Source organism: Narcine bancroftii, chromosome 1 (genome assembly GCF_036971445.1).
Source record: "Narcine bancroftii isolate sNarBan1 chromosome 1, sNarBan1.hap1, whole genome shotgun sequence".
Classification (NCBI taxonomy): domain Eukaryota; kingdom Metazoa; phylum Chordata; class Chondrichthyes; order Torpediniformes; family Narcinidae; genus Narcine; species Narcine bancroftii.
Genome location: NC_091469.1, coordinates 100,536,089 through 100,560,743, shown reverse-complemented (window position 1 = coordinate 100,560,743; position 24,655 = coordinate 100,536,089). Strand labels below are relative to the sequence as shown.

Genomic DNA, 24,655 nt, shown 5'->3' with positions numbered 1-24,655 from the left:
GAGTGAGGGCTGGCTTGGTTCAGGATGACTGACGCTAGGACAGGTATCTCCTCGTCATCATCGGTGGGGAGGCCCGACATCCAAGATGGCGACCTCCATGTTTTTTTAAACTTTATTTAAGATTTTATAACATGAAAAAAATAGAAAGTTACAGTAAAAAGATTAAACATAAGATAATAAAAATTACAATACTACATAGGCAGACTAAATAAACTAACCACCCTCCCCAATTAGTACACAACATTAATGACCTAGCTTAAAGTTAGTCCAACCCCACCCCCCCAAAATAAAGAGTGAAAGAGTGAAGAGTTAATAAAATGAACAATAATTATATATAAAAAAAACCCTTACACAAAAAAAGATAAAACATAACAAATAAAGATACTAACATCAAAAAAAATTATCAATACTAAAATATCAAACTTAAAAACATATTTAAATCAAACTTAAATGCATATATTTAGCAAACGGAGTCCACTTCAACCTATAAAAAGACATCCTATCCTGAATTGAAAAAGATATCCTTTCCATAGTCAAACAGAACTTCATCTCCAAATACCACCTATCTAAAGTTAATATATTTCTATCTTTCCAAGTAAGAGCTATACATTTCTTGGCCACAGCTAAAGCTAAATAGATAAAAGAAATCTGATAATCTTGTAGGCCCAAATCAATTAATGATTGCATATTCCCTAATAAAAATATACCAGGATCTAATACAAGACAAATATTATATAAACTATTAAGTATAGATTGAATACCCTTCCAAAACTGTTACAATCGATCACAAAGCCAAACAGTATGCAAAAAAGTATTAGCCATCTGGTCACAATGAAAACAACAATCCGACTTACTAAGACCAAACTTTTTTAGTTTCTCCGGTGTTAAATATAACTGATGTATAAATTGTAATTAATCATCGCTAATCTAGCATTAACCAATTTCCTAATACTATTCTGGAAAATTTCCATCCAGGCTTCTTCAGCTATTATAAAACCTAAATCTTTTTCCCATTTCAACTTATCCTTATCCCAATCTTTTTTACTATCAATTTCTTGTAAAATACAATACAAATACTAATAAAATACAATACAAATACTCATACCCTTTTTGGTATTGAAAGTACATATTCCTCAAAATTAGAATCAGGCAATAAAATCATATGTCGACCACATATCTGTTTTACAAAAGATCTTAATTGATAATACACAAATACAGAGTTTCCACTAATACCGAATTTCCTTTGTAATTCATCAAAAGAACAAAATATCCCTCAGAAAAACAATCGGATAAATTTTTTATTCCCTTCCTTTCCCACTGTTTCAAAGTAATATTGGAGACTGTAAAAGGAACAAGTTGATTGTTATAAAATGGCAATCGTCCAGACCATTTATTTTTGAGCCCCAATTTATTAAGTTTACTTGTCCATAAATTTAATAAATGCTTCAATATTGGGACATCATAAGTTCGTAATAAATTTTTATTCCATCGAAACAAAAACACATGAGAAAGTTTTTCTGAAATAATCGCCATTTCTATCTTTGCCCAACTGGGCGGGTCTCCATATTCATTAATGCACTAAGAAATTTAAATTGAGCTGCTTCATAATAATGTTGAAAATTCAGTAATCTTAAACCTCCAAATTGAAAATCCCACATCAGCTTTCTCATCGCTACCCTCGGAAATTTTCCCTTCCATAAAAAGTATCTAATTGCTTTATATAGATCCTTAAAAAAACTTTTATTTAAAAAATAAGGAATTGATTGAAACAAATATTGTATTCGAGGAAAAATATTCATTTTTATAGTATTCATTCTCCCTAATAGACCCAAAGGCAAATCCTTCCACCTAATCAAATCTAATTTAATCCTTTTTATTAAAGGAAGATAATTAATTGAATATAAATCTTGAAATTCCGTATTAACATTAATTCCTAAATATTTAATTTGTGTGGTCCACTTCAAATTTGTAATACTTTTATACATTGAATAATCATTTTTACAAATTGTTAAAATTTCACTTTTGGTCCAATTTACTTTATAACCAGATAATTGACCATAAATTTCTAAATATTCTTGAATTGCTGGTAAAGAAATACCTGGATCCACCAAATATAATAAAACATCATCAGCAAATAGATTAATCTTATATTCCTCATTCAAAAATCTCATGCCTTTAACATTTTCATTTTGACGTATTAATTGTGCCAAAGGCTCAATAACTATAGCAAATAAAGCAGGTGACAATGGGCATCCTTGTCTAGTAGACCTTGTTAAATTAAAAGATTCTGAAATCTGCCCATTGACAGCAATTCTGGCCTTCGGACTATTATATAAAGCCTTTATCAATCCAATAAATGAAGAACCAAAACAAAATCTCTCAAGCACTTTGAACAAAAACTTCCATTCCACTCTATCAAAAGCCTTTTCTGCATCCAGCAAAACCACTATTGGATAATTCATCTGAGATTTAGATTTATTTATCAAAGTTATTAAACGCATAATATTATCTGACACATATCTATTTTTTATAAATCCCGTTTGATCACTATGTATTATTTTAGGCAAATATTGAGCTAATCGATTAGCCATAGCTTTTGCTACAATTTTATAATCTACATTTAACAGCGATATTGGTCTATAAGAAGAAACCTGTAAAGGAACTTTATCTTTTTTTGGTATAACTGTAATTATTGCATTGGAACAAGACTCGGGTAATTGAAAAGTGTCATAAATTTGTTGTAAAACATCCTTATAAATAGGAAATATATCGGCATAAAAACTTTTATAAAACTCTATAGAAAACCCTTCTTCACCAGGTGCCTTTCCATTTGGCATATCTCTTATCGCCGTTTCTATTTCCTTTTCTGTAAAGGATTTATCTAACTCGTGTCTATCTTCTTGATTCAATTGTAGCAATTTAATATTTTTCAAAAAAGAATCTATAGCATCTTCAGTTACATCTTTACATTCCGAAGTATATAATTTTTTATAAAAATTACAAAATTCCTCATTAATTTCCTTTTGACTAAAAGTAATACCCAATTTCTTTCTAATTACTGGTATAATTCTAGATAATTGTTCCTTTTTTAACTGCCATGACAGAACTTTATGAGCTTTCTCACCCCATTCATAAAATTTATGTTTAGTTTGGTTCATTAAACATTCAAACCGATAAGTTTTTAATTCATTATATTTAAATTTTAAATTAGTTAACTAATTCTTTTGTGTTTCAGTAGCATTTTTTTTATTCTTTTTCAGTAGCAGTTATCTTTTTCTCTAAATCTTCAATCTCTTTAATTCTCTCTTTCTTTACTTTAGAAGCATAACTAATAATTTGACCTCGTAAAACAGCTTTCATTGCATCCCATAAAACAAATGACTAGAAATAGAATTACTATTATTACTAATAAAAACCTCAATTTGTTGTTTTAAATAACTAATAAATTCCATTTTTTGCAGTAACAGTGTTGAATCTCCATCTTGGAGCTCTCTGAACATCCTGTGAACTCTGATATTCTAATAATAATAATGAATGGTCCGGCGACCTCCATGTTGACCACGCTGCCCTCTTTGGGGAAGAAGGAGGAAGTGGTGTCATGGCGGGGGAAGTGACATCATCAAAGTGGTAGGCCGCGGCATAGAGGATGGGAGCGGTAGCGAGTAAAATGGCGCCCCCCCTTTCCGCACACGCGGTCGGTAACGGAGGTTTCTCCAGCACACACACCGTGCTGCTCCTGGACAGAGTTCTGGACCTACAGATCTTCTGATAATGGCCCTTCTACCCACAGCCCGAGCATGTAGCTCCTTTCGCGGGGCAGAGGCGTCTCGAGTGCCTAGCCTGCCTGCAGAAGTTGCATTTCGACGATGCCAACATCACCGTTGCCATGGTCGGGTCGGTAATCTCCAACACTGAGTCCCAGGATGGCGGCCTTTATGGTGGCATGTATGTGGTAGGCCCACTTCTGCCTGCGAGACGCTGGGCCGAATCTAAAATTCTGATCAATCAGTTTGCTCTTTTTAGCGGGAGTTGATCCTCCTCGTGGAGACGTTGTCGGATATAATCCAACCTCAATCCCGACACACAGGTGTTTCGGACCAGATCTTTCATGCACTGGTTCATCGATATCGTGGCCGTGGGGTTCCCCAAACAGTCTTTTCCCAGTGTGACCAGGGATCGAATTAACTCTTCAGCTGACTCACCAGGCTGTTGTTTTCTGGACACAAGCAGGTAACAGGAGTAGACTTCATTCACCTTTGGCTTTAATAGCGCCCAAAGTTCAGCCATCGCCTTGATGTAGGTCACACTGTTTTGGATGGCCTGGAAAGCCCTCTGGCTGACTCTTGCCTGTAGGACCTTCAGGCTCTTCTCGTCCGAATGGACTACTTCAGCAGCGGCCTCGAGGAAGTTATTGAAACAGTTCACCCACTGTTCAAAGAGTTCGGATGCACCCGGGACTTGAGGATCTACCTCTAGCTGATCGGGGCACAGCAACTTCTCCATTAATGGAGACCTTCAAGAATCGTGTATAATAAATTGTTGGGCGCTACCAGTTGCCCCAATAATTACAGAGACAAAGACTGAGGGGAATGATAGGCTTTATTACACAGGAGACTGTTGGCCCGAGTCCAAGCTAGGGAAATGAGGGGAAGAAGTGGAGACTCAACCTTTATGGCCTGCGTCACAGCAGAGGAGTCCAGGGAGGAGTCTAGGAGAGGATGTCATCTGGAAGGTGGGCCAGCCTGTGCCTGTAGTACATACAACCATATCATTACAGCGAGGTGATGGTTGTAACGGTGGACAGGAGGGACAGGATGGCATGTAATGCCAGCGAGTCACTGGTAGATCCCTAGACTTCAGGGCCAGGAGCACAGCCTTCCACACAGTGGTGTTTTCCCTCTCCATCTGGCCATTACCCCTGGGGTTATAGCTAGTGGTTCTACTGTTGGGTATGTCTCTGGCCAGAAAGTACTGCTGCAGCTCCACACTCATGAATGAGGTCCCCCAATCACTGTGGATATAATCAGGGTACCCGAACAGAGTGAAGATACTGCATAGTGCCTTTATCACAGTGGCCGAGGTCATATCCGGACAGGGTATGGCAAAGGGAACCAGGAGTACTTGTTGATTACATTCAGGAAGTAAATGTTCCTGTTTGATGAGGGAAGGGGGCCCTTGAAATTGACACTTAGTTGTTCAAACAGGCGAGTGGCCTTTATGAGGTGGGCCTTGTCAGGCCTGTAGAACTGAAGCTTGCATTCAGCGCAGTCCCAACAATGTCTGGTCATGGACCTGACATCCTAGACAGAATACGAGAGGTTCCAAGACTTGATGAAGTGGAACAGTCTCGTAACTCCAGGATGTCAAAGGGCGTTGTGCAGGGCTTGGAGACAGTCAAGGTGCACACTGGCGCAGGTCCCCTGGGATAGAGCATCAGGCGGATCATTGACTTTGCCTGGCTGGTACAAGATATCATAGTTATAGGTGGAGAGCTCGATTCGCCACCTGAGTATCTTGTCATTTTTAATTTTACCCCGCTGCTTCGCATTGAACGTGAAGGTGATGGCACGCTGGTCCGTCAGCAGGGTAAATCTTTTCCTGACCAGGTAGTGGCGCCAATGGCGCACAGCCTCAACAATCGCCTGCACCTCCTTCTTGACTGAGGAGTGCCATGTCTCAGGGCCATGAAAGGTACATGAAAAAAAAAGCTACTGGCCCTGTCTGCCTGGTTGAGTGTGGCGGCCAGCACAAAGTCGGAGGCATCGCTCTCCACCTGGAAGGGGATGGATTCATCCATGGCATGCATCATGGCCTTTGCAAAGTCTCCTCAGATGAGGTGGAATGCCGCCTTGGTCTCTGCCAATAATGGGAAAGTTGTGGATATAATGAGTGGGTGGGCCTTATCAGCATAGTTGGACACCCATTGCACATAGTAATAGAACAGCCCCAGGCACCTCGTGGTTTCAGAGAGTTCGGGACTGGGAACTCCATAAGGGGTCGCATGCGATGGGGATCTGGGGAAATGACACCGTGTGCCATGACACATCCCAGGAGTGCCAGGCGATTGGTATTAAAGACACACTTGTCTTTGTTGTATGTCAGATTGAGGGACTTTGCAGTCTGCAGAAATTTAGCAAGGTTGCCGTCGTGGTCCTTCTGATCATGGTCGCCAATGATGACATTATCCAAATAGGGAAACATTGCCTCCAGGCTGTGCTCCTCCACCATCCGATCCTTCACCCTTTGGAACGCCGAGATGCTGTTGGTGACACCAAAGGAAACCCGCAGGAAATGAAGAATTTACCGTCAGCCTTGACAGCTGTGTAGATATGGTCTCTTGGGTGGAGGGGAAGCTGGTGATAGGCTGACTTGAGGTCAATGGTCGAGAATACCTGATATTGAGCGACCCTATTGACCATGTCGGCTCTCCGGGGAAAGGGGTATGCATCCAGCTGGGTGAAGCGGTTAATCATCTGACTATAATCGATTACCATCTGGGGCTTGCTCCCACCCCTGACCACCATGAACTGGGCCCTCCAGCGACTGGACCTAGGGGCGATGATCCCTACCATCACTGATCCTCGGCCCGGATAAATGCTATGTGCTCGGCGTTATAGCGCCTGTTCTTGGTAGCAATAGGGCAGCACTCTGGGGACAGGTTCACGAATAGTCATGGAGGAGAGACACAAAGGGTGGTGAGACTGCAGGCCAGTGCTGGGGACAGGGAGTGGGGGGAGGGATCCGCGAGTTGTGGGTTGCTTACTGTGATGGGCGGTTGAGGGCCTCCGAACACCATCGTCACACTCCTAAACTGACTCTGAAAGTCGATGCCTAGGAGGATTGGCACCCAGAGCTGGGGCATGACCAGTAAGGAAAAGTTATCATAACGTTCCTCTCCCACCAACAAAGACACCATACAGTACCCACTAATGTCCATTTGCTGGTATTTTGCTGCCAGACTGGAAATGAGAGTCTGCGGACCACATCAGGATGGATGAAGCTCTCCGTCCTGCCACTATCGAAGAGTCAGTCCAACTTTTGTCCTTTCACCTCAATCTGCATCATGGAGTGGGCGATCAAATGAGGGCTGACCTGGTTCAATCTAATCGAAGCAAGAATCAGATCGTTGTTTTTGTCATCAGCAAAGAGGCCCGATGCATGATGGCGGCCTCCATGTTGACCATGCGGTCGAGGAAGAAAGCAGAAATGACATCAGTGACATGGGCTGCAACTGAGCAGTCTATGCAGAGGGCGAGGGCAGCAGCAGACAAGATGGCACTCCTCTTACCGCGCATGCGGTCAGCCCCAGAAGTGTAGTGGGCCTGGTCAGGAGTCGCACACACCGCACTGCTTCGCAGAGAGTTTCTGGCCTTACATACACGCTGATAATGTCCCCTCTTTCCGCAGCCTGAGCAGCCAGCATCCCTCACGGGGCAGAGTCATCACGGATTTTTCATCTGCCCTCAGAAGTGGCACTTCTGAAGTTCGATCATCATCACCACTGCCGTGGTCGGGTCGGCCGTCCCTTAGAGCATCTCCCAAGATAGCGCATTTTTGGCGTGCTCATGGAGGGCCCGCTTTTGTCCGCGATCGATTCCATGTGGTGCTGGATCGAGTCTGGAGTCCTTACCAGCAGTATGGCTAATTTCAGTGGCAACTGGTCTTCCTCGAGCAGGCGCTACCTTATGTAGTCAGATCTCAGCCATGACACGCAGGCATCCCAGACCAGATCTTCGACGCACTGGGCCACTGGTACAGGAGCTGTGGAACTACCCATACTGTCTCTCCCCAGAACAAGCGGGGCACGAATGAACTCTTCAGCTGACTCACTAGGCTGCTGCTTTTGGCACACCAGGAGTTAATGCAAGAACACATCGTTGACCTTTAGTTTGTTGAGGACCTGAAGCTCAGCCATCACCTCATCGTAAAGTCGCACTTCTCCTGATGGCTTAGAAAGCTTGCTGGCCAACTCTTGCTTGTAGCATTTTGAACTTCTTCTCATCAGAGTCGACCAGCTCTGCAACAGCCTCGAGGAAGTTGCTGAAGCAGCTGATCCACTGCTTATACTGTTCAGATGTTCCTGGGGATTGGGGGTCCACTTCTAATCGCTTAGGGCGCAGCAGCTTCTCCATTACTGGAGAGATCATTTCTGTACATAAAATTGTAGTGCACTACCAGTAACCACAAAGACTAGGCTGAGGGAACGATAGACTTTAATATACAGAAGAACCTTGCTGGCCCAAATCCAGGTATAGGAATGGTGGGAAATGAGAGGTGGCTCGACCTTCACGGCCCAGGACCACGGGGTAGGAGCCATAGGGTATGAATCATTAGTGGGTAGGCCAGCTCCATATATACAGTAGTCACCCATAACTATATACAATGGAGGAAACATATCACCACACCCCCCCTGTGTCTTGTCTTGTCGTTTTTTATCATGTTACGCCTCACTTCTCACCTCCCTTATATTTTATCAGTACATGGTTACACAGGGTTGCTAATTGGATACATATGGACACTAATTGGAGGCCCATTGTTGCAGCTAGATACATAGTAAGTAAAAGAAAATGTTTAAAAGTATAGATTAATACAAAAAGATATTTGTAGTAATACAAAGTAAATGCATATATAGTAAGTAAAAAGAAATTGTTTACGAGTACAAAAGAAATGTTTCCTTCATTTATATTTTCCATAAGGGCAGGTATGCCAAGATCTGACCTCCAGTTCATTCCGAACTTTCACAGTCCCGAATTCAGTGCAGCACAGCTCACCATCACTGAGCATATCCCATACCCACTGTGACATCTGATCATCCAGCCCGCAGAGGGCGAGTAAGAGCATCTGACACCTCTTGCATCATTTCCTACAGTCGTTGTTAGTGTCATTTGCATTTTCTTCCTGTTTTGAGAGTCTGAAAGATTGTGCTGGGAATGCTCTGCTCTCACTGGAAGCAGCTCACTCAGCAAGAACAAAGTCTGCAAGTATTTCTTAAACAATGACAGGGGTAGCCATGTAGCCCAGCCTTTTTATATTGGTATTTTATTTCATCCTCCACTCTGCATTTTCTCCCCACAGATCTTTAGCAGAGAAGGCGGAGCCATGAAGTTTATTTTTGCATTCATGGTGTGTTTGGGATGCGGTTCTACGTCTCGAGTGGCTGAAGGAAAAACGTTACAAGTGGAAGAGCTGAAGACTGCTACCCAGTCGCTGGTATGTCTTGTGGATAGGGCACACCTCGTTACTATCAGAAGCTGCAACACACATCGAGATGCCGTAGGAACTCAGTGGGTTAGGTGATGGGATCCTTGGGTCGAAACGGTTCGGATCGGGACTCAACTCTGTCTAATTCTCCGTCGTGCCTGCAACGTAATTTTGTCATAACGCCTGTAACCTAATTAAAAACAAAGTTATCAAGCAAAATGTGACAGTAAGAAGGTGCCCTCAAGCTCAATCAAGGGTAGTTTTTTTTAGGAAAGATGAGTTGCAGGAAGTTGCAGAGCAGGTGCCAGCGAGGGGATGAGGAAGAAGCTGTAACATTTTCACGAAGTCCCGGCCGGACAAGTGTGAGATCTTGGAAGGACTTCAGGCCGTGTGGTTCTCCGTCTTTTTTTACTAGCGTACTGCCTTAAGCGTCCGGCTATCCATCCCATAAGATGATGGTTCCTTTTAGTCATTTTGCAGGGTTTAAGATAAGGATACCCCACTCCACAGAAAGGAACAGCATATGAGTGAATGGATTTCGGTGAGTCGGGGTTGCACAAGGGATGCTCTTTCCGTGCTTCACGGCAGGTGTTTGCTCGATGGCCGTTGACCCTACCAGAGGGTTCGTCCACCCTTTGACAGGTCTTGTTTTTCATTCTGCAGTGTGTCCATCCACCCTTCGCACCAGGCAAGACTGGTGGGGAGCCAGTTTAGTTGATGTCCTCCTGACTATGCGACAGGTAGTACAGTAAGCACTCAGACGAGTGACCTGACAATAAGCCATGAACCACCTTAAGTACTTCCTTGCTAACTACAGAGCACCTTTGGCATAGAATGCTATATGGCAGGGATCCCCAAACATTTTAGACTGTCGACCCCTTCAGACCCCTCATTGACCCCCAGACATGGAATCCTGATGCAGGACGGGGGACTGGGGGGGGGGGGGGTGGGGGGTGCTGGATAGGGCGGCCAGACATTTGGTTTTAGGCCAGACAGTCTGGCTTTTGAGCCCTCTGTTCTCTGTCTGGTGCCACCTCAAGCTGGTCATTAATTTACCTTCTATTTTGGGGTGTAGGGCCTACACCCCAAAATGGAGAATAAATTAAGGGACGGAAACTGCAGAAAGGGCAAGGGTGGGGGCACTTACCTGTTAAATGCGGTGACCCAGGGTGCAAAGGTTGTGTGCGGCCAGTTGGCGCATGCACAATGAGGGGGAAGTGTGATGGCAACGCTTGGTGCTGGCTGGCACATCCCCGTGACGGTGGTTCAAAGCAGGTAACCCTCCCCACATCCCCCTCCCCCCACTGGGCCAGGGGTGAGGAGGTACTATTTTAAATTGACCCCCCCCTCTCATGTTATTGACACCATTTCGACCCCCTGGATGGTCCCATTGACCCAGGGGGTCAATATCAACCACTCTGGAGACCCCTACTATATGGCAAAGAAAAGGGTGAGAACCATTGATTTAAGCGCAGGGAAGAAGAATCATGCAATGAACATATTGTCGGACAGGGAGGTAGTGTAGGTTGGAAAATAAGGGGAATTTTTCACTTCATGTCTTCCAATTTAGAGTGGTGAAAAACAAGAAGTGTAGCAGTTCCAGAAGTGGTGGCAGAGGTAAACGACAGCAACACACCACAAGGACACTGCACAATGGAAGATTATTTGCATTGTTAGTGGTGGTGGTGACCGTTGAAACAGTATTGGACTGCTGGAGGGCAGCAAGTGTCCTAACCTACATTTATCCCAGAAGGAGCTTTAAACTGTTGAAATGATCTGTGTTCATTGTGCTTTTGATGGGAGCTTTCTGTTCGTGTATTAGTTGTCCACGTTTCAAAAGAGGTAACAATAGTTGAGTTGTAGAAGGTGTTAAATAAATGTCATGTTCTTCATTTCCATGTTAATAAGCTTTAGTTGCACTGAACATAAATAAGAGCAGGAGTAGGCCATCTGGGCCGTTGAGCCTGCTCCACCATTCAATGAGATTATGGTCTCCACCTACCTGCCTTTTCCCCATATCCTTTAATTCCCAAACTCTAAAAATCTATCCAACCTTTTTTAAAAATATCTATTTACTGAGGTCACCTCCACTACTTCAATGGGCAGCAAATTCCACTCACCACCACTGCTTATAATCTCTCAGAAAAACAAGTACCAAGTCCAAATGAGGCCAGGCGTCCATATCTCCTTAGATTTCTTTCTGCTGAATGTTAACAAGTCAGGTGCAGCTATTGTGAAATCAAAAGCCTCGTTCAGCAATGCAAATTTTGTTACTTTTCTACTGTAAGAATAATTCTTCCTGAATCTGTCTGATGGTATCAAGTTTCAGTAAGATACTGAATAAATGGAAAATTGTAGTTCAGAACTGCAATTAATTAACAAACAATATGATTGTATATATGGCGCTAAAGTGTTGTGAATCTTGAGGCAGATAATAATTGATTTAAAAATCATGGACAGTTTTGTAGGGTGCATTGGAGATAAAATTGAATGCTAATATGTGACATTTTGAATTTTGCTGGAGAAATCAAGAAGAAAAATATAAATGATAAGGACACAATTTTTAAAAGGCCTACAAGAATGCAGAAATTTGGTGGAACATGTGAATGGGTTGAAAGTGGCAGAACGCATGGGATCCTCGCATTGTGAACAGGCACTGAGAGCAAGTGCAAGGAAGTATGATTTTTTTTCATGATATCTGCAGTATTGTGTCCAGTTTGGTACAATTCACATCAAAAACTTTGGAGAGGGTGCAGATAAAGACTTGTCAAAATAATTCCAGGATGAGGGGTCTTGGACTGCAGTTAAACAAGAAAGTCTATAGGTGTTGGGGTCAAGGGAATACACAGACTCCAGCATGTTTTGTGTATTGCATAGGTTTTGGCCTGCAGCAACTAGAATTTTGGTTCTTGGAATAATGATGATGATCTGAAAGAGGAATTTAAAACCTTGAACTATATAGACAGTAGACATAGAGGAACTGTTAACACAAGCAGAGGGTTCACCAACCAGTGCACACAGAATAAAGGTGATTATCAAAGAACCAAAAGTACCACTTGAGACACACAGGAGACTGCAAACAATAGAATCTTTTTTTTAAATTAAACTATTTATTTGAAGAATCATTAATAGTAATACAGAATACATTCCATAAAGAGAATTTTATATGAATATATATATATATTTTTTTAAATAATAAGAAAATAAAAAACAAAAAAAAATCAAATCCCCACCCCCCCACCCCAGCCAATTAGCTAGCTCTCTTAAGGAGAGGTAAAAATATATAAACAGAAACTAAAAGTATATAATAAATCAAAATATATCTAAATGCATATATTCCAAATATGGTAACCACTTATTAACAAAAAAAATAATTATCATGCAGATTACATGTAATTTTTTCCATAACAATACAAGCTTTCAATTAATTATCCCATCACATTACATTAATCATTGTTATCTTTCCATGTACTTGCTACACATTTTCAAGCTGCAGACAATGCTAAATATATAAATAGAATTTGAAATTTATCCAACCCTAATCCCTTTAAAGCAGTGGTTCCCAACCTTTTACTTTCCACTCACATACCACTTTAAGTATTCCCGATGCCATAAGTGTTCTGTGATTAGTAAGTGATTGCTTAAGGTGGTATGTGAGTAGGAAGGGAAGGTTGAGAATCACTGCTCTAGACCCAATTATTACTGAAATATTTTGCTTGAGAAAAATTGTCATTGCCCCATTTCCTTTGGAGTTATGAAACTGTGCACATAAACGAATCAATTTGGAATGATTAAAACAATGGTTTCAAACTTTTTCTTTCCACCCACATACCACCTTAAGCAATCCCTTATTAATCACAGAACACATATGGCATAGGGAATACTTAAAGTGGTAAATGAGTGGAAAGTAAAAGGTTGGGAACCACTGCCTTAAAGGAATCGTATAACCCATTTAAAAAATAGATGGATCTAATGGTAACTTAAAATTATATAATTTTTCCAAAATTAACTTAATTTCATCCCAAAATGGTTATACATGCACACAAGACCAAACAGCATGTAAAAAAAGTTCCAGTACATACACCACATCTAAAACAAGAATCTGAATTACTAAAACCATATTTTTTCAATTTCTCTGGGGTTAAATACAACTGATGTAGAAAATTATAATTAACCATTCCATACCGCACATTTGTCAATTTAGTAACACTATAATGACACATATCTGCCCGGTAATCTTCAGGAAAAACAAAAGCTAAATAATTTTCCCATTTAAGTTTAGACTTCTCCCATTCTGGCTTATCCATATTGTCTTGTAATACTTGGTACATAACAGAAATATAACCCCTTTTTGGTATAGAAGAAATCAAAGATTCAAATTCTGTCAATACAGGTAAAATCATCTCTCTACCGTACATATTTTTCACCAAAGCTTGAAGTTGATAATAAACAAATAAAGAATTTTCAGCAATATCAAAATGCTCTTTCAATTGATTAAAAGAAAGAAACTGTCGTTCTACAAAACAATCCTGTAATGTTTTTATACCCTTAGAATCCCAACTCTTTAAATGACTATTAAACATTGAAAAAGAAATAAGCTGATTATTATATAATGGTGTTAAAATTGACAATTTACCTTTTGATCCTAAAATCTTTTTTTTTAATCCATAGTTTTAATAAATGTTTTAATATCGGCATATTATATTCCCTCAACAAATTTACATTCCATCGAAATATAAATTGATACACCTCAACTTCAGAAATACAAGCCATCTCAACTTTAGCCCAGCTCAGGGGCTGGTCTAAATCCATCAGTAAATTTCAACTGGGCTGCTTCATAATAATTTTGAAAATGAGGTAATTGAAGCCCACCTAACGCATACTTCCAAGTAAGTTTATATAATGCTACCCATGGTAATTTACCATAAAAATTCTCATAAATTGATTTAAATCCAGAAAGAAATTCTTTGAAAGAGAACACAGTATTGATTGAAATAAATATTGAATACGAGGAAAAATATTCATCTTAATCCAGTTAACTTGACCAATTAAAGTTAACAGAAGATCTTTCCACTTAATTAAATCTGCTTTAATCTTTTTTAATAATGGAACATAATTTAACTTGTATAAAGATTGATACTCAGCATTTACAATTATTCCTAAATATTTAATTTTATCAGAACATTTCAGTTTTATAATATTTTTATATTTGAATAATTGTATCCGAATGGCAAAATTTCACTCTGGTTAACTTTATATCCAGATAATGTTCCATATTGTAATAAACATTCTCACAAATGTGGCAATGATTGTTCTGGGTTTGTTAAATATATCAAAACATCATCTGCAAATAAATTAATCTTATACTCTTCATCCATAATTCTCATCCCTCTTATCTGTTCGTTCTGCCTTATTGTTTGAGCTAACAGTTCAATAGCTGATGCAAACAGAGCTGGTGACAATGGACAACCTTGTCGAGTTGAATGCGTCAATTTAAACGATGATGAAATTTGACCATTTGTCACCACCCTAGCATAAATCTTCGTCCGCGAAGCCAAGCCAAAAAAAAAGAAAAAAAGAAAGAAGCAGTCAGGTGCCCTCTCACCCAATTCATAATAATGCTGCTTAAATCGATTAATTAAACGTTCAAATTGATAAGTCTGCATCATATTCTAACACAATTTCAATTTAGTCAAAGCCACTTTTTTTTATCTTCTGTCACTTCCTTCTGAAATTCTTTCTCCAATTCATCAATTTGCTTTTCTAATTCTAAACTTTCTGCCATATACTGCTTCTTAACTTTAGTGGTATAGCTAATAATCTGTCCTTTTAAATAAGCTTTTAATGCATCCCATAACACAAAACAACTTTTTACTGAGTTAGCATTTTCAGACAAAAAAAAGTAATCTGTTCTTTAACAAAGATAACGAACTCTGGTTTTTTCAACAACATTGTGTTAAATCTCCATCTATAAGATGAACATACCACTTCTGAACTTACATAAGAAAAAAATAATAAAGAATGATCTGATATAACCCTGCTTTTATATTCTGCCTGTAATACCCTTCCTTGTAAATGTGCCGATACTAAATAAAAATCTATTCTAGAAAATGAATCATGTCGAGACGAGTAAAAAGAAAAATCCTTCTCTGTAGGATTAACCCTTCTCCAAATATCCACCAAATTTAAATCCTTCATCAAAGCCCCAATTTGTATCACCATCTTTGATTTCTTTATACGTTTTATCCAACAAAGGATCCAAGACACAATTAAAATCTCCCCCAACTAAAATATTTTCATTAGCTTGATTTAATAACAAAAAAAGCATCGTCCACATTAGGTGCATAAACATTAAGCAAAGTCCAAGATTCAGTAAAAATTTTACAATTCACCTTTAAAACCCTTCCACCATTCCCTTCCATAGTTTGCAACTCAAAAGACAAATTCTTATGAATTAAAATTGCTACACTCCTTGCCTTAGAATTAAATGAAAAAAAAACACATGACTAACCCAATCTCTCTTCAATTTCAAATGTTCTTTTTCAATCAAATGAGCTTCTTTTAAAAAGGCAATATCAATTTTCATTTTCTTGATACAAGCCAAAACTTGCTTTCGCTTAATCGGATTATTTAACTCCTGAACATTAAAAGTTGCAAATTTAAAATTAGACATCCTTATAAACTAACAATATAATCATTTACTACAAAATATCGCTCCCCTTTGAATAAGTTAAAACCACTCTCCCTCCTCTAAATATTTTTTAAAAGAAAAAAATATATATATATATATAAATTATCCCCTTCCCCCAAAATAAACTACTCAAAGGTAGTAAAGCCCTAAAAAACTGGGTGTGGTAAAACCCACTAGTGACAGATGACTATCAAAGATTTCAGTGCTATCCATGGCCTCCCCCACCCCCCCAGCCAGAAATACATCATTCACATTAATACAATCCAATACTGTAAATATATTCAACCCAATTACTCCATTCCCTATGATTGTTCCGGATCTTCAATGTCAATAAGACTTTGTTAAAACCTCTTTCTTTCCATTTTTCCCATTGTGCCCATTTCCATTTCCATTTGCCCTCTTTTTAGGCGACGGTGGCAAAACTCTTCCATGTCCTCGTAAATCCGGTAACGAATTAGCAAAAACTAATGCATCATGATCATTCTCAAAAAATTGAGATTGAAAGTTGCCATAAAAGACTTTTAACACAGCAGGATATTGAAAAGCAAATTTATAACCCTTCCGCCACAGTACTTCTTTAGCCGAATTAAATTCCCGTCGTCGCCTAATAATGTCTTGACTCAAATCTGCGTAAAAAATACTCTGTTATTTTGAGTCATCATTGGAGATTGACTTTGTCGTCCCTTCTGTCCCGCCAACCGTAATATCATTTCTCTGTCTTGATAGTTCAGGCACCGAACTAAGACTTAATGGTTTCTTTCATAACACTCTATGTGCCCTCTCAAAAAAAAACTCTTTGCCCAACACCTCGGGAATCCAACTCTTGAAAAATTTTATTGGATCGGACCCTTCAAGGTCTTCTGGAAGACCCACAATTTTCACATTGTTTCTCCGACTTTGATTTTCCAATGAATCAATTTTTTTTAGTAAGTCTTTTTCTGGATTCCCCAATCCACAAACGAATCTTCCACTTTCTCTATTTTTTTCCTTTTATGTTCAACTTGAATTTTACATTCAGAAAAAGCTGTTTCAATTTTTAAAAAATGTTCTTGCACTGTATTCACTGATTTAATACATTTACTGACATCCCTCTTAACTGTATATATATCTTCAGACATATTAGATATTTTAGTTGTCACATCCAAAAATCCTTGAGTCATTTGTTTAGACATATTGTCCATTTGATAGGCAATCCCTTCCAAGTCTGTGCAAACAGACACCATTCCAGATTCCAGTTCCACATTTTGAGGCCTACCTTCTCTAGACTCCACCTCCAAATGTTCCTGTGAACTGCTCGTTAAAGGTAAGTCTTCCTCTTCTTCCAACATTGTTGGGCCCTTCCCGGTGTGGCTGCAGGTCTGCACACCCGACGGCCCACACACGGTCCAGTAACTCACGGACCCTTGACGCATCGATGAGAATGCGCAGAGGCAGCTTCCGACGCCATTCTGCATGTCCCGGCTCACCCGACTGCACCCTGGGCTCAAGGACTCTTCTCTCAGCCAGGTCGCCCGCGCGTCCGCAAATCAACTCCGTCCAAGCTCGTCATCATGCCAGCGCCATCTTGTGGAGACAAGATTGGCGCCGGTGTAATACTCAGCCTGGCAGGAGTTCTCTGTGCCTTGGAGGTTCCAAACAACAATTCCGTGGCTTCAGCTGAACAGGTAGGCCTCAATTCTTCAGCACTTTTAAAAGGTAATTTCTTCTGAAATTGAGGTTTCGTTTTTTTTAACATTAGTTGCCATTATGACCCACCAATGTTCCTAAAAATAAAGATATAACTTTTAATCACTTAGATAAACTTTAAAGACGGGTGTTTAAAAAACTGGCTCAGGAGGGGTGCGATCGCATGACTGCCCTCTATGCCATCTTGCCACGCACCCCCCCCCCCAAACAAAAGAATCTGAAGCTAAACACAATCTGCTGGAGGGACTCAGCAAGTCAAGCATCAGTTGATGTTTGATATTTTGGGTAGAAGCATTTCAAATTTTGATGAAGGGTTCTAGCTCAAAACATCAACCATTGTTTTTCGACTGATGCTTATCCACTGAGTTTCTCTGGCAGATTGTGTTTAACTGAGAAAAACCTTTATGAAGGAAGTGGTTAGGATCCAGAATGAACTGCTGGAATAGTAGTGGAGGCAGATTCATCTGTAAAGTTCAAAAGGATCCAATTTGATGGGTTATTGGGAGAAGTATTCCTGCATTGAGCTGGGACAGACTTAAAGGGCCAAATGGATTTGTTCCAGGTTCTGATGATTTGGAAAAATGTTCTCTTTAAAATCTTTTTGGGTGATCAAGTTCACATTCAGAAGATATTTGTTTGCTTTTACTGCTTTTGTTATTCAGAATCCTACCACCTTTTCCTGGGCTAATTGTGGGAATGGGAAGGATCCTGCAGTCCTCGAAGCCCTTTCTGTACATCCGGATCCAATCTGTCTTCCTGGAGACCTTCAAGCCAGTGCAATGGGTTCCTCCAATGTTACCATTAAAGAACCTTTAACGGTAAGAATCAATCTCCAACAGCTCGCTCCCTGTGCCTGGCAGAAATCGGCCTTTTCCCCGCAACAACTAGCAAAATGTGTCCAGGTTGTTAGGATAGCAAATTCCCCAAAGAGATGCTTTTTAATATTCAAGAGCTCCATATGTTAAACTAATTGACTTTATTGGTGCCCCCCCCCCCCACCCCACCAAAGGTTAGAACATGATCCAGCACAGGAATAGGCTCTCCAGCCCATATGTCTGTGCTCTATTTGATGCCCAAATAAAACAAAAACTCCCGTTGCCTGTACATGATCCATATCCTCCCAGTTCCCAAATATTCATGTGTCGGAAGTACCACATTAGGAGAATGAGACTCATTGTTGGGCAAAATTAGAGCATTGAAGAAGTTAGTACAATCATGAGCAAAACATTGGAGAACAAAGAAATCAGCATAGAAAGATTGCACCTGGTTGATGTTGGACGTAGTAGAGCAGTGGTTTCACATTTTTTTCCCCTCACACACACCAGCCTTAAAGAGTCCTACCATGTATTTTTCCCTTGAATTTGATCTCCAAAAGTGTGACACCTTGCATTTGTCCAAATTGAACTCCATCTGCCATTTCTCTTTGTATCTGTAACTGATCCATATCCTGATGTACTCATTAATGGCCCTCTACAGTATTCACAGCTCCAAAAATCATTGTCATTTGCAAACTAACTAACTCGTCCACCTACACTTTCATCCGACTTTTTTGTTGCATAACACAAACCACAGAGGTCCCAACACCAATCCCTGCAGAGGCGGCATGGTTAACTCGTCGCTGTTACTGCGCCAATAACCCCGGGTTTGAATCCAGTGTTGTATGTAAGGAGTTTGTACATTCTTGCCATGTCTACATGGAGATTTACCAGGATGTTGCCTGGACTGGAGGGCATGTCTCATGAGACAAGGTCAGCAAAGCTGGGACTTATATCTTTAGAGTGCTCCTCTGAGTGCTCGTGCTTCTACCCTTCAAAACGTATAGGGGTTGTAGGTCAATTGAGTCTAATTGGGTGGCATGGGCTCATTGGCCGGAAGGGCCTGTTACCATGCACTAGTCACTGCACTCCAGCCAGAATAACACTTCTTCCACCACTTAAATTCAGATCCCATGAACCTGTACCTTCTGGACTAGCCTAACATGTTATTTTTGAGATTATGGATAGTACCCAATCTCTGATAGCTAGTCCTCACAGTTTGTCTATGCACTGCACACATAGATATTGATTGAAGCATCACTCCTCTGACTTGGAGAATTTTATCTACTTTTGAATTCAAACAACAGATTAGTACTTTGCTCAATTATGGCTGATCTACCTTTGCTCTTTGTCTAATTTCAACATTCAAAATGCCTCCAGGACCAGCTCTATCCTTCACTCGCCCTCAAAATACCACTCTCCAAACTCTAGCTTCTTTCAGATCCAACCTTCTGTGAGTTCTGTGTTCCTCCAAGCTTGGCTTTTTGAGCACTGTTGGCTTCTAAATTAAGTAGGTGGTTGTGTCTTCAGCAGCCACTTGAATTTATTCCTGAAGCATCTCCACCCCAACAAATTTCTTCAAACATGCCTTTATTTTTGACACCTTCCTAATTCTTAGTTGACCTGATGTTACGCTTTGTCTGGAAGATGACTGTGAAGCCCCCCAGGATATTTTGTGTTGCAGCAGTTAAATTCAGATTTTTTGTTTGATAGGTTAATTTAACACTGTACAAGGAAGTTGGAGTGTGGATAAAAATTCCATGTGTTGATTACATTGGAAGCTGCATTTACAATGATGTCTGTATTCTACTGAATATGCTGATCCCCCCAGGACAACCATGCCCAGAACCATTGTTTACCTATGGGCTCCCGTGTCACTGTCCCTTTAAAGCGGTAAGATGTTCTTAATTCTTCCCACAAGCAAAGTTGCAGCACATTCAGATTTGCCATGGAAATGCAGGAGCTGAGATCATTTACACTGGTGTCATAGGTGATTATCTGAATGATTAGAAAACAACTCATAATTTCATCCATCATCAGCTCCTGAATTTGCATATTTTGTTCTATGCTCAGGTTGATAGGATAGTTAAGAAAGCCTATGGGATTCTGGGCTTCATTAATAGGGGAACTGTGTATAAGAGTAGAGAAGTCATGTTGCAGCTTTATAAGTCTCTGGTGAGACCACATTTGGATTATTGTGTCCAGTTCTGGATGCCTCATTATAGGAAGGATGTGGAGGCTAAGGAAAGGGTGAGAGGAGATTTACCAGGATGTTGCCTGGACTGGAGGGCATGTCTCATGAGACAAGGTCGGCAAAGCTGGGACTTTTCTCTTTAGAATGTAGAAGGATGAGAGGGGACTTGATCGAGTTCTACAAAATTTTGAGTGACATAGATAGGTTGGACAGCCAATACCTGTTTCCTAGGGTGGGAATAACAACCACTAGAGAACATAAAGGGAGGGAAGTATAGGGGAGACATCAGGGTTTTTTTTTTTTGTTTGGTTTTTTTTTTTTTACACAGAGAGTTATTGAGGCCTGGAATGCCTTGCCAGAAGTGGTAGTAGTGGCTGAAACATTAGGGGCCTTTAAAAGACTATTAGATAGGGACATGGATGAAAGGAGAGGGTTATAGGGTAGGGAGAGTTTAGCACTTGTATATGGTTCAGCACAACAGTGCTGTAATGTTTTAAATCTTTTTTAATGTACAGTCCATATAATCAGTGATGCCTTTGACTGTTATTAGTTCTTTGCCAAACATTTTGGAGTCCATTAAATACTTCTGAAGCGATGAACAGATCTGGCTGCTGGTTTTCACACAAGCTGCCACAAAAGTCAAATCAATAACACTGGACAATGAAGATTTTTCTTCCTGAACACTTTTGGGGGTATTTTATGGATTTTGAGCTGGTGATCATGAAAATCACCTTTAGAATTTTACTATCACATACCATTTTTTTTAGATATAACCAATTTTTGTGATTTCCTGTCATGTTTTAAGTCTATATCCAACTGATTGATAATATGTTTCAAGCATACAAAACCATGAAGTGCATCATGTAATTAAAATTTCATTGCTTGCATTCGCACTTGGACTTCTTCCCTGCTGATCTTGGTGCAGTCAATTACAAACATGGTAAAAGGTTTCATCAAGACATTGCGACCATGGAAAAATGGCATCAGGGGAACTGAAATCCATTATGCTGGCTGTTAGTTGGACTCTATCACGAGAGACATTAGGTGCTGAGTACAAACAAAAATGAGTGGTAAAACATTTTTAGGTCAGTTAGGCAACATCATTATGTGATTAATCATGTTAAATTCAATAAAAGTTAATTTAATGTTTTTTCAATTTCCTACATGATACAGCAAATCTAAAATTATCTATGTATTCAGCTTGAACTTGTCTATCATAACATCCATTTTTTTTTCAGGAAGCAAACCTTTTGAAAAAAATTGTTGTCCAGGTGACCTTTTGTTTGATATTGGTAGAGGACATCAGACATATCATAGAAATACAAAAATGCAGATGGTGGAATGTTGAGCAAACAAGAAGCTGACGGAACACAGGGGGTTAGGCAGCATCCATGGGGAAGAAATGGGAAGTCAACATTTTTGGGTTGGGATTCTTATTCAAGAAGGGAAATAGAACTTGTGGTTTTAATCACAGGTATGTGCATTTTCTGTTTAACACTGCTATCTTTCTTCGATAACCAGGGCAAATACTCACTGCCAAATACCATCTTCACCTTCCCTTTTGTTGAATTCCCAAGTTGGATGACCAATGGGAAGTACAAGGCCATGGCAGTCCTGACCAGCAATGAGCAGCAGCTGGCATGTGTTCAAGTTACCTTTGCTCTCAAGACATATTGATCAAATCAAACAAGTATCCTTTTATTTCATGTTCTGGCTTCTCGGAAACCCAGAATAAGAAATCATCCACAATTCCTTTGACCTCCGTCTGCCACGTTTTGTGAGAACAATGACATCTCTTTAATTGTTTTGCTCAACATCAACATTTGTTTTGCACCAGCAAAAACAATATTTCCGTTCTAAAAATGTTGGTCTCTTCCTTTTCACCAAAAAGAGTTTCAGCATGTTAAAGGACAATGATTAAGAACAATCTATTGTGATCCCAGAATAAAGTCACAAATGTGTTATATTCATGCCTCAATTACTAATCCATTGATAAACATTCTTTTTTTCTTCTGCCTTTTATTCTGATTTCTTCACTGCACAGATATCACAAGCTTCTACAAGTAGGAATAATGATAATAATAAATGATTGGTTATCTTTGTATTGCAAAATGAGTCTGGAAATTCACAATTTATGGAGATAAATTTGAAACAACTTTGACATTATTGATAGCATCTTGTCCACCTCCAGCCCTCACCTGGGCTCGTCTGGGTAAAAGGTTTGGTTCCATAGGAAAGGACCATATAAACCATATAACCATATTACCACTTACAGCACAGAACAGGCCAGTTCAGCCCTACTAGTCCATGCCGTAGCAAATCCCCACCCTCCTAGTCCCACTGACCAGCACCCGATCCATACCCCTCTAGTCCCCTCCTATCCATGTAACGATCCAGTCTTTCCTTAAATGTAACCAATGATCCCGCCTCGACCACGTCTGCCGGAAGCTCATTCCACATCCCCACCACCCTCTGCGTAAAGAAATTTCCCCTCATGTTCCCCTTATAATTTTCCCCCTTCAATCTTAAACCATGTCCTCTAGTTTGAATCTCCCCCTTTCTTAATTTAAAAAGCCTATCCACATTTACTCTGTCTGTCCCTTTTAAAATCTTAAACACCTCTATCAAGTCCCCTCTCAATCTTCTATGCTCCAGAGAAAAAAGCCCCAGTCTGCACAACCTTTCCCTGTAACTCAGACCCTGAAATCCTGTCAACATTCTCGTGAACCTTCTCAGTAAATAAGGGTATAGATAAGGTGGGAGTTTTGCAAACTCACAACATTCTTCTTATGTTCTGCGAGATCCTTGTGGTCCACAAAGATTGTGAACCATAATAACCAAAACAACCTAGCTGGAATTGTGCAATACAGAGGCAGGCCATTAATCCCATCATGTATGTGCTGGCCCTCCAGGACTGTTTCCAATTAGTGTCCACATCTGTGCAGTATTTTCCTTCATTTCTGTATTGTGTATCCAAGTCCCTTTTGGAAGTTGATACAGAATTTACTTCATTCTTTCAAGAGGAGGGTTTTCCAGGTTCCTCTAATTTGTGGCTTGGAGAAAAAAAATACTCCACACATTCCTTGTGATTTATTTGCTGATTATCTTTCTCTCATTAATAAGTAATCTACTAATGTAATTAAATTAAAACCTTTTTTAAAAAATTAAACAAGATTTGTGAATAGATTTAAAATATTCTCGGTTCTATATTCACAATATATATATATACACACAGTATAAAATTAAAACAAAGCAACTTGCACTCTTACTCCAAATAATAACCTAGAACAGCAAGAACTGTTCAGCAAACTGCAGCAATACAAGTTATTTGTTAAGTAAGATAAGATGTATGTTGAAATAATTACATGTGACTTATTTACGTATCATTTCCATGCTTTTCATTGGTCACTATCAACACTTCTGGAGATTAGCATTCTTTTGTGTTCATGGCAGAATCTACCAATCTCTATTGGTAAAAATAGAAACTGTACATGTATCATTTTTACTAAAATTAGCAGAATTTTTGTCTCAAAATTTAACTATACTGTATGCAAAGAAATTATTAAATATTTGCTTTTGAATTTGTTTGAAATGCTGCACATTTTGAAAATAAAGGCTTCAATTACCATGATGAAAATTTTCTTGGGACTTTTTTTTTTAACATATATGCAATTTGCGCTCCAGCTCCAAATTTGGTCGGGTGTCTTAGATAATGGAGATTGTTACACTGTCTGACCTAGTGAATTCTGAATGTGTCTTTAAGCAAAGACCCGATCAGACCTGACATTCTTTCTTCTTTGGCTTGGCTTCGCGGACGAAGATTTATGGAGGGGGTAAAAAGTCCACGTCAGCTGCAGGCTCGTTTGTGGCTGACAAGTCCGATGCGGGACAGGCAGACACGATTGCAGCGGTTGCAAGGGAAAATTGGTTGGTTGGGGTTGGGTGTTGAGTTTTTCCTCCTTTGCCTTTTGTTCGTGAGGTGGGCTCTGCGGTCTTCTTCAAAGGAGGTTGCTGCCCGCCAAACTGTGAGGCGCCAAGATGCACGGTTTGAGGCGTTATCAGCCCACT

At 39.9% G+C, this 24,655-nt stretch overlaps 1 protein-coding gene across 3 annotated transcripts in view; it reads left to right on the top strand.

The window, feature by feature from the left end:
- Positions 1-24,224, top strand: part of gm2a (ganglioside GM2 activator) — a 47,920-nt gene extending 23,696 nt beyond the window's left edge. Inside the window, exons 1-5 of one of the 3 annotated variants that reach the window (XM_069934108.1) lie at positions 8,867-8,973; positions 9,076-9,210; positions 18,241-18,396; positions 20,107-20,286; positions 22,109-24,224. In XM_069934108.1, coding sequence (XP_069790209.1) covers positions 9,100-9,210; positions 18,241-18,396; positions 20,107-20,286; positions 22,109-22,264 — 603 coding nt within the window. In that variant the 5' untranslated portion in view covers positions 8,867-8,973; positions 9,076-9,099 and the 3' untranslated portion in view covers positions 22,265-24,224. Of the gene's footprint in view, positions 1-8,866; positions 8,982-9,075; positions 9,211-18,240; positions 18,397-20,106; positions 20,287-22,108 lie in introns of those variants that run through there. The other 2 variants (XM_069934097.1, XM_069934089.1) reach the window with 2 other exon arrangements.
- Positions 24,225-24,655: the final 431 nt, after the last annotated feature.